A 15,418-nucleotide genomic window follows, 5' to 3' on the forward strand; every position below is an offset into this window, starting at 1 on the left:
TATGTTTTTTATTAATGGGCTGTTTGTACGGGCTTATCTCACGGTCAGACGATCTCATACAAGACTTGCCGTAAAATGTTAGGACAATGATACATCCGTTGGAGACGAGTAATCCTTTGATTTCTACATGAAGGCAATTGTGATTCACAGGATGATTTTAGAATATTGCTGCTTCTCTGAGAAATCATTTCCCTTTGATTGAGAGAAAAAACACAGTAATCCAGTTTCAGCAAGCTATAACGGATGAAAGTTTCAGTGATGTATAAAACTCTTTACATAAAACATAACTATGGCGAACATATATGTGTAGCAAAAAAACGTCGATAAAACATAACTCGTGAACTTCAATTTCGTAACTACAACTAGTGAATCGTAACAAATCAAACACGGTTGTAACCTACAGACTTGTTGAAGAGCCGGCGTATGTATACCACTTGAAGCCCACTTGCTACTATCAGCATCAAGTATTCAGCTAATGTATAAAAGATGACACGCTTTCTAGTACTCTCGTTTGCTGCAGCAAAGAAACAAGCAAGGTTACTCGAGCTAGACGAAAATATTACATGTATAACAAGAATCCGTATCAAACGAAGAACGTTTACATGTAAAGTATGTAACCTCCTCAAAAAAAAAAAAGTGACAACGAGCTTATGCCAGAGGTTGAAAGTAGAAGTGAATTCGACATTTTGCAACACTAACAGAAATTTAAAACATACATATTTGATATTTGAATCATCTACAAAGAATATGTACGGAGCTCAGCCAAAGAAAGTATGGAGATTCTATATGGTAAGCATCTTATGTTTTAAACTTTTCTGCATGGACAAAAGATTTCCTACGTGGTAACCCTGTTGGATAGAAGGATGACATGATCCTTTTCGAGTAAAATCGTTAAGCTTCCACACACTAGCACTTACGGAAATAGTCAATGAAGTGACTATATGCCAGATAAAAAGTTCAATAGTCCCATAGAAAAACTGAAACTGCACATATACAGGGGCTTTTTATCAATGACTACAAACAATCAAGCAAAACAACAAAAAGCAGAAAATTTGAAGCTCAAGCTCTTAAATGATGTAGCAACAATCATAATTTTGATTTTTCAACGTAATAGATCACTAAAGATATGGTTAAAAGTCTAAACGAAAAGGGAGCTAGTACACACCAGTTCAGTTTAAAGAACAGTTGATAGATGAAAGGCATAAGAAATACCGCAAAGCACTGATGTGGCACAGTCTTTTGGCAAACGGTTTCTGTCACATAGACGTAAATTCGAAAAGAAAACCCTGCTATGATCCAATGTTTCTCTCTATCTTGCACATAATCGGGCTGTTCCCTGCTTTGATAGGAACCAGTGGTGAACCAGCAACTGCCAAGACAAGAAAGAGGATTAGAGGTCAGAAAGAGATATGAAGCAGAAGTGAGGAAGAATTTCAGAATAAGAAATAGAGAATTAGAAGAGCGTAAGATTGCAAAGAATAGACATTAAGACCGAGAATAGAAGAATATTAGAGGGAGGATTCAGAGTATATTCATTGCAATTTTCTCTGCAATAAAAAAGTCTATGAATCCTCCATCTCATATTCTTCTTTTCTCCGTCCTACTTTCTATTCTCAGCAATTTTACTCTTATTCTCCTAATTCTCTCTTTCTGCTTTTGAACTTCTCCTCACCTTTGCTTCTTTCTCTTTCATACTTCTAATCCCCTTTTTTAGTGCTGGCGGCTTCTGGTTCACTACAAAACCATGCCCAAAATATTTCTCTTCTGCACTAATTATACAAATATAAATACGTACATATATATATGTGTATATACATGATATATATACACACACATAATGTGTGTCTGTGTGTGCATATGTGTGTATGAAAACCATTTTCCTATTGAAGGAAAAAGACAAACTTATTAATGGCATCCCATAGATATTGGAAAAAGTACCCTTTGATACTCATTTATACCCCTAAAGATGATATTCACAGGTATTCAGCTATAAGATGGTTTTCAATGGATCCTCCCTACACACACAATTTTGGTAATAGCTTTAGCAGATAACCACAGGAACTTACTGTGACGATGACGTGCATCACGTGCTTTTAAATACTTCTGCTCTGATGTTACAGACTCTAATGCTTCTCTTAGCTCAGCAATTTTTACATTGATTGGATCCAAATGCTCTGCACAGTACACACAGCAGGATAAATTGACAACAGGTAACATTGAGCAGCGTATTATCTAGAGTAAAATTCTGATTGAAGAAAATATGCACAAACCATCTTTTGCAAGATTATGCTCGGTTGGAATATGCCCAACATGAATGTGGAAAGAGACAGTCTCTGGTGCTGAGTACGGGTTGTGGAAGCAGAATTTATACATCCCACTTCGGGGAGCTTTAAATTCAAACTTGTCACCAGATGTTCCTTTCTGAGTGTGGACAACATTACCTGCTGGTGATGTCACCTGCAATTGAATGGCAATTAGTATGCATGATTCATGGACGCTCAAGGCAGAGAGGACAGCTTTTGATATTAAATTTTGGTTATATACGGAAAAGGTCCTCCAACAAATAAACAAAAGCTAGGAAACTATTAGAAATCAAATTCATTCCCAAAGTGAAAGTATCATCTGATTTCTATAGGCTCAACCAAATTATAATCCACAGGTGCTACTAATAGTTTAAAACTTTATATTGAGAGTGGATTTCATTTACGTTTGTAATAATCCATCATTCCATCTATAAGAACTGATGTGAAAGCAAGAGCTCAGAATAATTAGGCAATTAGAATGGCCTCATTAACATACTCCTACTTAGGGGCAGAGCAAAGCTTGATAAAAATGTATACGAGCCTGTGCGTTTTCAAAATTTTTTTGATGAGCATTGAGAACAAGTTATGTTGTTTCTACCAATACCTTTTACAACCTAAGCTCAAAAGATTACCGTTGATTATGAAGTTTTATGATTTATTGCACATGAGGAGTGGGTTAAGCAACCCTTCCGTCAAGGTGGGTCTAATTCCATACTAATGCTTTTCATACTTCCATACTAATGCTTTTCATAAATTAGTTAGGTTGTAATATTTCCTTTTGGTAATAAAATTTCAAAAAAGTTGCAAATATAAATGTGGTCTAATTAATGCTATGTTAATACTTCCTCTGGAATTTATTAGTTGCTACAATTCCTGTAGCAATTATTGTTCATTAACTGATCTTATTTGGTATATATTTCTCCATGTATAATGTAAAACATAGTCAAGTGGGATCTTGTTTGATTTGTCTTAATGCGTATTTTCATAATATTAACTTTTTAGAATTTTTCACCATATGAAATTAAAGATATTAAAGAGTAAAATCATGTATTGGATAGCGTGAAAAACAGAAGTGTAGCAATTATTACAAACCAGAGGAAGTATAATTAATACATATTCGTAAAACTGTCCTTCACAAAAAAGTTGATAAGGTGTAAGCTATCTTACATAAACATTGTCTAATTTATGAGTCATTTAATATCTAAAGCTCCCTATTTTTTAGTCCATGTGCAATTGAGCATGTTGCACTCACCCAACACCTCCCCTACAGACCTGCTGCCTACTGCCCTTTTCTATATCATTCACAAAAGAGGCCAAGGAACAGTCTGTTTCTTGGCTACTGAAATTTTCACATTATGCATAGATAATAGAGCTTCTGAAAAAAAAAAAATGCTACATCCAAACACACTTAATCACCCTCTGATCAGCAAAGTATTCAATACTGTCCACCTCGTGACTTCACTATATAGGCTTTTGAGCCTACCACGACTGCTATTATGAATATATAATTACAATTTACTCGAATGAGCACATAAATGCTCCAACAAACATTTTACCATTACTTGGCCTTTGGGAATACTTCTAACGCACTCTAAATGTTCCAACGATTGCGACACAAGACGTGAAAAGCTTCCAACCATCCACATTGCCATGAAAAAAGTTCCGTAAACAAAATCTTAAAAGAGTTTATTTTTCTTGATAATTTGATCGTAAATTTCAGGGACATACTAATGAGGCAAATGTAACAACTCCGCCAACCAGAAAACTAGTGATCTATCTCTTTAAAGCCTACAAAATCTCAATTTACCCTTAAAATTCAAACCTTAAACCCTTGCATTTGACAAAAGTTTACCCTGGACTTTTTACTTTGCAAAAGCACCTGAAAAATCTTGCAAGCACAAAACACTATAAGCAGTCAAACATCTGATATTAGCTTTGTATCAGGGAATATGACGTTCAAATTGATTCTTAAGATAGTGTTGTAAACAAACTCCATGAGTCCCACATTAGTTTAAAAAGTGACCTTTTCAAGTCCACCCAAGGAATTCACACTTCTTAATCAAGCATAGAACCACTATCTCCGTCACATCTACTTCCTCTCAATATAATATAACCCACAAACTCCACCAAATCTACTCTCCCGTTATCCAACTATTCTCAAATCATAAACGATCCTCTCCCTCTTGAATAGTAAGGTTATCCACTATGTCTAGTGTCATGTATTTTTCCAGACACTCCCGTGAAAAATTGTGCAATTTAACGTTTGTAAATTTAAGTGGGGTAGGGACAATGAATCTAATTCTTAGGAAATTCAATATAACATGCAACCCTTCCCGCCTACTAAACTTAATTTAAATTTGTCTACCGAGAAATCAAAATGAAAATCAAAACTAGAGATTAACAACACAAACAACAAAAGTTGGCACCCTTCTCTTTTCATCTTTTAAATCTATTGTTTTTGATGTTGTGAATAACTCAATATAGCATGCTTTGGGATTAAAACATGAAAATATTTCCACTAATATCTCGCCTAGGCTTGAAAAACTGTTACACTAAGTTTTTCAAGAAACTTTCTTCCACAATGAACAATTACTCTGACAAAAAATTAAGTTATACATTTACTTAGAAGAAACGCCGTCTTTATTATTCTAAGTTGCAGCTATAATGAAGTTTGTAAAGTTCCCTAATCTAGTTCCTTTCATACGCTCTCGCCTAAAAATTTGAAGAGAAACTTATGATATAATAAAACTCAATGCCATATAGCATTTACAGGTTTTATCAATTTGCATCGATGATGGAACATTGGTACATGCATAAATAATCGTCAACTCTTTTTTATCCTTGGAACCTTGATAAATTATACAAAGTACCGACATGGTACAAAGTGAAGGGTTGAAAAATTAGGCATATATCTTACATGTATCAATAATTTATAGGTAGAAATTTGTATTTAGCTTCAAAAGCATGCTCAATATTTACAAGCATACATGCATAGAGTACAAGGTTGCTTACTCTAAATATTCATCCTCGTCAAAGAAATATCACACGAAGAAGCTCCTAATTGGAGACGTGATAAGGATGGATGTACGAAGAGGCTGTAACTTGAAGAAAGCTCTTAGCTAGTTAATATTCATTTATACTAATGCATTTTCTTTTGTAGGAAAATTGATCAAAACTTGTACTATAAATATTCATTACTCATCAAACAAATGACACACGAGTTTATGATCAAAAAACATTGAGAACATTGTTCTTGTTTAGCTCTATTACCTTGAAAACCTCGTACTATCCCTCTCCGTCATTTGACATTCACCATTATTCATTTTCCATCATTCAACCATCCATTCATCAAACATCAAAAACTTCAAATCCCTCTCAAAATCGTCACCCATAAAGAACAACCATTTGTCCAAACCCTACTATCGCAAAAACCCTATCTACCCATCCAAATTCCCAAAACCGTAAGTACAATTCTTCCAACATTCCTAGACCACAAAAAAAGTCTCAACCTTTTCTCTAATCCTAACCCTATATCGTCCAAATAACCTAAACCCAAGCTGAAATCCAAATCAGTTTTGAAAAAATGTATTACTCAGGCTTGTACGTCTGGTGCTACATCAACCTTAATAAACATAAACTTATTGTAATAATCTCAAAAATAGTATTGTCACCTGTTGTTCAAATGAAACAAAGGGTTCAACATTCCATAAACGTAAAGTAAGAATAATATTGGCACCTGTTGTCTAAATGAAAGGCTGTGTAAATGCGGCATCCTTTGAACCACAATTGAATCTCTGGGTATTGCATACTCGTCTATATCCCGCTGAGATTGCTAACTTTAGTGCAGCCCACACAATTAAGGGTTGGTTTTGTATTGGAATAATAAGACAAATCGTTTGAAATGTGTAAATGGTATATTGGTATAAATTGAGATACGAAATGTGAGAAACAATAACTAGAGAATGTGGGATTATTTTCAAAAATGGAAACCAAACGAAATCAATGGACAGCCTAAATAAAAATGTAGCAGATTGAGTCGAACAAACAGAATACGAGTAATAAGATTATTGAAGAATTACAAACAAATTACAGTTACAAATGGACCAACCAATCAACAAAAAATGAAAATGAGCAAAATGAAGTAAAACTCCACACAATTTCAATTCAATCAATCCATATTGATCCGAAGATCCAAAACAACTAGCAAACAACCATCCAATATAATTCAAAGGAAGATGTAAGAAATTAATGGTACATACAGTAAAATCGATTCCGGGATGATCGGAACTCCAGAAGATATCATGATCAACAACAACAAAGTTACCAGAAATAGTGTCACCTTCGTAAAGAACATACTCATACACACACTCCATGTCGTTAACAGTGACGGCGAGACCAGATAGCTCCGACACATAGTAGCTAAATAAGAGTCCTAATACCATGTAGATCTGTATTGATCTTCTGCCATGTCTTTTATCCTCCATTTTTTCCGACGAAAGGTTTTCCCCGGTCTGTGGTTTTTAAGAGGGCGAGAAAAGAGAGGAGAAGGGGAATGGAGTCCGACTTCGGATGTCCATGTTCTTTTTTCGGGTTTGAATACGTGGCAATTACTGATTGGTCTCAACACGTACCCGGGAGAACACCTCATATAATTTTGACTAATTAGTAATCTCAATCCTTAAACTTCGCCATCCTTTTTATTTTATCGCCAACCCCTCTAAATGAAATTACGAATTTGCCTCTAAATTTAAAAATTTACAACTTTACCATCCCCTTAAAATTTCTTATTTATAATAATAATAATAAAAATAATAATAATATTTAAAAAAATAAATTAAATATAATAATTAAAACAAAAATAAAAATTTAATAATAACAACAACAACAACAACAACAACAACAATAATAATAATAATAATAATCATAATAATAATAATAACAATAATAATATAAATAAAATTAATAATAATATTTTAAAAAAAACCCAGTCGCACAAAAAACCTCAAGCCAACCGGGGTTCAGTCGCGAAAAAAACCGCGGCTGGACCACGGTTCAGTCGCACAATTTCGTGCGATTGAACCATGGTCCAGTCGCGGTTTTTTCCGCAACTAAACCCCGGTTGGCTCGCAGTTTTTCCTGCGAATGAATATTTTTTTTAAAAAAATTATTATTAATTTTATTTATATTATTATTGTTATTATTGTTGTTGTTGTTGTTATTATTATTATTATTATTATTATTATTATTATTGTGATTGTTATTATTATTATTTTTATTTTAATTATTAATTAACAACTAAATTTTAATTAATATATTATTATTATATTAAAAAATAATTAAACATTCAAATAAATTATTTAAATTCAAAACTAATTATTATAATAACATTATCATAATGTAATAATATATTAATATAAAATTAAACTAATTATTATATTATTAATAATATAATAATATAATAATATATTATTTATAATTCGAAATTCAAATAAAAAAAAAAAAGACAGTCGCTGAAAAACCGCGAGCCAATCGCACTTGATAACACAATTATCATTTTAAAAACATTAAATTTAAAGAAGAATATAAAAAAGTTAATAATAATAATAATAATAATAATAATAATAATAATAACAATAATAATAATAATAACAACAACAACAACAACAACAACAACAACAACAACAATAATAATAATAATAATAATAATAATAATAATAATGAAATTAATATAAATTTTCCAAAAAAAAAAAAATTAAAAATGAATCGCCTAGATCTGGGCGATTCATTTTTATTTTTATTAATTTTTTTCGTTTCTTTTTGAATAATTATTATTATTTTAAATTTTATTATTGTTGCTATTATTATTATTATTACTGTTATTATTATTAATTTTATTTATATTCTTTTTGAATATAAAAAAGTTAATTATTATTATTATTGTTGTTATTGATATTATTATTATTATTATTATTATTATTATTATTATTATTATAAATAAGAAATTTGTAGGGAGTTGCAAAGTTGTAATTTTTTAAAAATCAAGGGCAAATTCGAAATTTCATGGGGAGAGAGGGTGGCGATAAAATGAAAAGAGGTGGCGAAGTTTAATAACTCCCATTAGTAATTTCTCACAAAATTATTACAATATTGGTTATTTCATATATTCTAATGTACTAATTTAATTTTTAATATCTAAAATTATGTATAATTGAAAGTAATAAAAATTTAATATTAACAATTTTTGCATTAAGACGAATCAAATAAAATCTCACCTGACTGTATTGTAACTTACAGATTAAAAATTAATTACAAATTAAAAATGATGAGTGAATAGTACAATGTTTCTAATATTGCAAGTAATTTAGAACGAAAAAGTATTATTTCTATGAAAGATTTTAAGTTCGATTTTCACTTAGTTCTTTCTTTTTATTCATTTTACCATGAAATAAATAATAACTATTTTTTTTATATGTGATGGGGCAAAAAAGGCAAAAATCATTACTAACAAACAGTATTTGTTGCATTAGTTGAACAAATTAAAAGATAAAATTAAAGATTACTTGATTTCTAGTATCTAAAAATTTTAAAAACTAGAGCGGTTAGATCCTCTAGATTGATACGTATTTTTTGTAGTGATTACTTTAATGTTCTCACCTTAATTCTCTCTAATAATGGAATGACGAGGTTAGATAGAATATGTAAAACCTAGAGACCACAACTGCTATTAGAGACGGACATATTAAGGTGCCTAGGTTGCCCATGCAATCCAATTAAAAAACTAAAAGCTTGCTTTAACAGGATCAAACTCATAACTTTTATGGAGAAGATATTTATTTCAGCAATAAAGACCACAGAGCCACAAGGAAATTGCTTGCAATATCAAGCAAACATAAGAATATTGCTCAAATAACGTCCCAACATCCCTATTATGTATATGTTATATTTGGACGAGTGCAGACTTGAGCATATATTAAACTTTATATTGCTGAAACATCATTATCATCATCATTATACCAGTGTATCCCGCTCATAAAAAACTATGATCAGGGTTCGGGGAGGGAAGAAAGACGGCAGCTCATACCCATAGAGGAGAGTGTGGTCAAAAAGCCCCTCGGCTCGAGAAAGGTCTTCAAAGAGAGAGAAACCTGCAACTTACAAATAGAATAAATAGAAAACATACAAATAACTAAAAATAAAGATAAAAGTAAAGAAGATGGTAAAGCGTGATAATTAAAGGCAATGAACAATAACAAACAATGGGTAAAAGGGACGATTTTAAGTAATCTAAGACGTGGATAAGGCGCCGCCAACTATCTCTATCCCTAGTCAGGTCTTTGGAGAGGTAAAGTTCATACATGTCACTTTTAATCTGTTACTCCCACGTTCTCCTAGGTCTTCCTCGATTTCTCTTGCCCTCTATTATGATGCATTCGATCCTTTTTACTTGGGCGTCATGTGTCTTTCTCTGCACATGCCCAAACCATCTAAAACTGTTCTCCCGCATCTTTGCGGAGAGAGGTGCAACCCCTAACTTCTCCCTGAACTCCTGGCTTCTTATCCTATCTTTCATAGTATTACCACACATCCACCTTAGCATACACATTTCTGTTACTTCCATCCTCTGTTCGAAAACCTTCTTTATGAGCCAATATTCTGTCCCATACAACAACAGCCTAATTGCAATGCGATAAAATTTACCTTTTAATCTCCTCGAAAAATTTTTATCACAAAGCACCCCAGTTGCTGCTCGCCGCTTAAGCCAACCCGCTTGTATACGATTAGTAACGTCTCCATCGATCTCCCATTACTCTGAATCACCGATCCCAAATATTTGAACTTGGACGTACACGCGACAACTTCTCCCCCTATGGTCACTTTTGGCTCCTCTATCGATTTTGTCCCACTGAAATTGCATTGCAAGTATTTGTCTTCGAACGGCTTATGCGCAACCCCTTACCCTCCAAGGCTTCCCTCCACTCTTCCAATTTACTATTAGCCTGCTCCTTTGTTTCTGTGACCAAAACTATATCATCGGCGAAAAGCATGCACCATGGTACGGTCTCCCAGATGGATTTAGAGATTTCCTCCATAATAACCGTAAAAATAAAAGGAAACATAAGGAATAGTTTCCCTTTCTTTTTTCTCAAATTCATTATTAGGGCATTGATCAAGATTAAACTTGTCTCCTTTAGCTATAGGGGTATCTCCTTAGTTTGTAGTATTGCATGCCATACTTTTTTAACACATTTTCGGTATAACTTTCTTGTGATAATCCATGAATACACCGAGATCGATCGAGTGTACTTTAGTACCTAATACAAAAGAGGAGTCACTAAGATCTTTCATCTCAAATTCTTTGATAAAATGCATTTAGTTTCACGCAAAAAACTCATATTGTTGCTAACAAGAAATATGTCATCAACATACAAAACCAAAAATATGCTTTTTCTTCTTCCACTAAATTTAGGGTAAATACAATCATCAAGCAAATTCATCTCAAAACCAAATGAGAGAACCACTTAATGAAACTTCAAATACCATTAGACGAGACACCTGCTTGAGTTCATGAATGGATTTCTTAAGTTTAGAAATTATCTTCTTTGGGTCACCTACCACAAAGATTTAGGTAGCTTCATATAAATTGTCTCATCAATATTACCATTGAAAAATATTGTCTTTATATCCATCTGATTAAACTCAAGATCAAAATGAGCTACTAATGTCATTATAATCCTCAAAGAGTCTTTCGAAAAAACTCGAGAGAAAGTTTTTGTAATCAATACCTTCCTTTTGTATAAAACACTGCACTACTAAACCGGCTTTTAATCTCTCCCCATTATCATTTGAATCCTTTTTTGTTATAAATATCCATTATTACCAATGGATTTTATACCTTTTGGCAGTGGAATGAGATCTCAAACATATATCGTCGTCCTTCAAGGATGCATTTCCTCATTTATGGCATCAAGCCACTATTGAGAATTTACACTTTTCATAGATTGGTGAAAGTTGACCGGGTCATATTCCAATACCATGTGTTCATACCCATCCTTTTCGGCATTTATCCACTTTAGAGAGGTAGAACTTTCATGTTCTTAAAGATATGCATTCCGGCAACACACTTTTTCTCTCTCTAGTGGATCTTCTTTGTAACACCCATGAATTTCCAAGTCTTTAAACGAAATCAAAATCGTAAAGGACAGGAAGAAATTCAGGTGTTACATAAAGAAAAGAAAAATAAAAGAAAAGAAAATATACATATGCTTTAAAGATTAACTTAAAAAGGTGAGTGGAAATTTCGACAACATCTCTATTAAAATTGAGGATATAATGCAGATCGATAAATAGAGTAATTCAACTAAACTAATCGAAGGTATCAAGCCCTCCGGAATATGTCACGACGAAATGAATCATCGCCGGCTCATCAATTCCTCAATTCTAACACGGATCGTGGTTCCAGTGTTAACACATCGGTTTAACAGCAATAAAAGAAGTATACCTACGACCGTACATCCAAATATCATGCAGCGGAACTATGAACCATACAAGGAGTCACATGGCTCCATACAAAAGACTTATACAACTCCAAAAAGAAAACTTTACAAGTAATGTAAAAGCTACAAAGCATTCGGCAACTTGTATAACGATTGCTACAATCGCACTCCACTCTTTCCCCCAATGTAATACAAAAGAAGCACTTATACATGTTATGCCAAACTATGATCCTCCTACTGCTCCACATAATGACCACAACCAAATGTATCATAGCAGGAACATCATAGAGAGCCATGAACAAACAACAACAAACACATACACGTCAGTAATCAATGAACTTATAACAAATAGAATCATAGAATAAGGGAATAGATGACGACATAGCACAACAATAATGAATCTACTCATATGTCTAAACACTTATATTTACTCATGATTTCTCTTTTAACTACTAATCTCTTGAATTATATTCAAAAGTAGTGGATCTTTGCTCTATTCATGGTATAGTGACACGGCTAAGAGCGTTATCGGCCACCCGGTGCCCATGGCAAAGTATGAGCTCATACCCCCTCCAGTTGACCCTCTCGGGTCCTACCTTTGGGAAAAACTAACACACTGGGGTACCAATCCAGTGAAGAGGCCACCATATTGGGATTTGCAAGGCCCTAATGGTAACACCTCGGTCAAGGGGCAGTATCGGCCACCCGGCGCCCAATGACAAAAGTATGCTCATAACCCCCTTACAGTGATCCCGTCGGATCTCACCTAAGGGACTACTAAATTAACTGGACATAAATACAGCTGAGTCACACTGATTAATCAAAACCAAAGGCTCAATAACTAGGGAATCACTTTGATACCACACACAACCATAGTGCGTTCTCTACTATTTAGGAATTTGTTCTCGTAGTCTCCTAATGCTTTGATTCTTCTTGCCTATACCATTATTATGACTATTCGATAACGTAGTTTACTTTCTGGCGCTCAATACGATGCATATAACCACGAAATATTGATGATACTATGAAACAATGAATTTGATAGTTAATTACTGCGTGTACGTACCTGTAAGCGTCACTGCACGACCAAAAGTCACAAAACTCACCCAATTAAAGTTATATCTGCCTCTTATGAAATGGGAACCTATACAAGTTTGAAGTAGAACTAATAAGCCTACTTTTCTCCATTTAAGAGGGACTAAAAGCTAGAATAAGCTATCATTAACCTATTCCAAGTAACTTTCAATTGTTCTAATACGCACTTAATCGATTCACATTACTCAATCTGCACTTGTTCATAAGTTATGACATTAACTCAACAATTAATAAGCTTTCACATTCACTACACCAACAATCACATAAGCTTTCACAACAACAAGGGGTACGTTATGACCATTTCTTTAAACCAATGAGACTCAAGTTATACCCACATCACCATGTAATGCCACGGGCTACTAACACTTACTCATATCACAAAACATCAATAATAACTTTTAATTTGGCCATCATTATACCGCTTACAACAACTGACCGAAACAATCATGTCGAGCATCCTTAACAACAATCACTCTAATAACTACGACTACACCACAATTAACTAACAATAATACTCAATAATATAAACAATATCCACCATCATCTTTATAAAGCAAGTGACAATTTACAACCTCTTTTAGTGACTAATAATCTTTTCACAACCCCTTTTAGTGACTAATAATCTTAACCATTTATAAATACTACTATCACCATTCACCATATAATTACATATTCAAAGCTTATACCATTCTATTCAATTCACCAAACATTTTCAACCCAAAAGTAGTACCACCATCTTCTTTTTCATTCATGCTTCTAACCCTAATTAATAATTATACTCAAATCATCAATCAAACTCTTACCCATAACAAGATTCAATGAAAAATAATACAAAATTCAAAAATTAACTCCTAAACTTTATAAATTTCAATTGGAAACAAGAAAGAATCAAATAGGGGAAGAGGAGATGGCAAACCAAGATAAAACTAGTAAGAAGAGTGAAGAGGGGAATGAAGGTTGTGGTGGTGGTGGAAAAAGCCCATAATCGACTGGAGGGAGGGCCTAAACCGGCTGCTTGCTGGCGGCACACACTCAGCTGGTCTCTGACGCAGCTTGTGGCTGCTGTTGGTGGGGTAGCACCCGAATGCTGCTGCCGGTGCTGCACATGATGGAGAAAAAAGCAGGTGGCTTGTGGTGGTGGTGTGCCGACAGTGGAGGAGGGAGGAGAGAAGGGAAGAGGAGAGTAGAGGGAAGGGGGAGGCGTGTCTTGAGGGAGATAGTGTGTTTACTACTTAAAACCCTACCTCCTCTTTTATTTTATTTATTTATTTATTTAGTTACTTATTTATTAACCTTCTTGAAATGCCCAACTAAAAAATCTCATTTATATGTGTTCACAAGTTCTAATAAATAGAATAGCTTTGATTCGAACCTTTTTATTTTAGTACTTACAAATCTATTTTTAGTATAAATATGTTAATATTTAAACTCGTATATGAAAGAAATTTATTAAAACAAATTCAAAAAAAATTAATATAATTATAAAATCTTCAAAAGTCATTAAAATATTAAATAATTACGTTATTAAATCTCAAAGTGTTACATTGTTGATGGCATAACTTCTTGTGAAGTGAAAGCTTGTTCTCTGGGAGGTTCTCCAACAACATTGTTTTAAAATGCGTCATAAGTTTTATCTGATATGGAAATCGATTCAATACCAATAACATCTGGAGGAATATCATCTTCTTCAAAGACAATGTTCCTAATTGTATCTCATCCCCCTAAAAAAATCGACATCCTCAAGAAATCTAGCATTAGTCGTCTCAAAAATTAATATAGATTTAGTATCATAAAACTTAAACCCCTTGACCTTTAAGAGTACCCAACAAGATAACGACTAACTATTTTGGAGTTCAATTTCTTTTCAATTGGACTGTAAGTTCGTGCCTCAGTAGGACATCCGCAAATGTGAAAATGATTTAAATTCGGCTTTTTGGTAGTCCACTATTCATGAGGGGACTTATTATAAGTTGCTTTTTGTTGGTACTCTGTTAAGAATATAAGTTGTGGTCTTAAAGACTTCCCCCCAAAGTGACTCCAGTAAAGTAAAATGACTAATCATGCTCCTTACTATTTCCTTAAGAAGCCTAATAACCTATTTTATTTTTCAACAACACCATTCATAGTTAGAGTAATAGGCATGGTGTACTGAGGAACAATACCACATTTTAGCAAAAGGACTTGGATGTGTTCACCTGAACTATCATAGCGACCATAATATTCACCCCCTACAATCAAATTTGATGGCTTTAATCTTTTGCTAAGTTGATTTTCAACTTCAGCCTTATAATTTTTGAACACCTTTAGTGATTGAATCTTTTAATGAATGAGATATAGGTATCCATATCTAGAATAATCGTTTATGAACATGATAAAATATTTTCCCATTCCAAGAAGGACTCGAAGATGGTGAGTGAATAAGTTTTAAGACATCCAAAGACCTATTGGCTATATATCTTATTTTATTGGTTTGTTTTCCTTTAATAATTTCAACACACATCCATGTATGTGAAAAACAAAGGTACT

General features: G+C 33.4%; 1 protein-coding gene across 2 annotated transcripts; it reads right to left on the bottom strand.

Moving 5' to 3' along the window:
- Nucleotides 1-235: 235 nt before the first annotated feature.
- LOC130816853 (transmembrane emp24 domain-containing protein p24beta3-like) lies at nucleotides 236-7,108 on the bottom strand. 2 transcript variants are annotated; one of them, XR_009043402.1, is made up of 5 exons: nucleotides 6,563-6,889; nucleotides 2,271-2,457; nucleotides 2,067-2,174; nucleotides 1,213-1,369; nucleotides 377-514 (listed from the first exon to the last, which is right to left on the bottom strand). XR_009043402.1 is itself a non-coding variant. In XM_057682876.1 (4 exons), the coding sequence occupies exons 1-4, from the start codon at nucleotides 6,785-6,787 to the stop codon at nucleotides 381-383; spliced, it is 654 nt and encodes a 217-aa protein (XP_057538859.1). In that variant the 5' UTR covers nucleotides 6,788-7,108; the 3' UTR covers nucleotides 236-380. The 2 variants fall into 2 exon arrangements, 1 of the variants encoding a protein (XP_057538859.1); XM_057682876.1 differs by lacking the exon at nucleotides 1,213-1,369 and having other exon boundaries at nucleotides 236-514; nucleotides 6,563-7,108.
- Between the last annotated feature and the right edge of the window lie 8,310 nt (nucleotides 7,109-15,418).

The sequence above is a fragment of the Amaranthus tricolor genome, chromosome 1 (genome assembly GCF_026212465.1).
Source record: "Amaranthus tricolor cultivar Red isolate AtriRed21 chromosome 1, ASM2621246v1, whole genome shotgun sequence".
Lineage (NCBI taxonomy): Eukaryota > Viridiplantae > Streptophyta > Magnoliopsida > Caryophyllales > Amaranthaceae > Amaranthus > Amaranthus tricolor.

What these genes read in the sequence shown, in the direction of transcription:
- LOC130816853 (XM_057682876.1), bottom strand. Translation starts at nt 6,787, where the DNA reads ATGGAGGATAAAAGACATGGCAGAAGATCAATACAGATCTACATGGTA. An exon ending in GCATAATCTTGCAAAAGATG is followed by an intron (nt 2,175 to 2,270) that starts GTTTGTGCATAT and finishes TGTACTGTGCAG; the next exon opens with AGCATTTGGATCCAATCAAT. An exon ending in TGATGCACGTCATCGTCACA is followed by an intron (nt 515 to 2,066) that starts GTAAGTTCCTGT and finishes TCTTTGCTGCAG; the next exon opens with CAAACGAGAGTACTAGAAAG.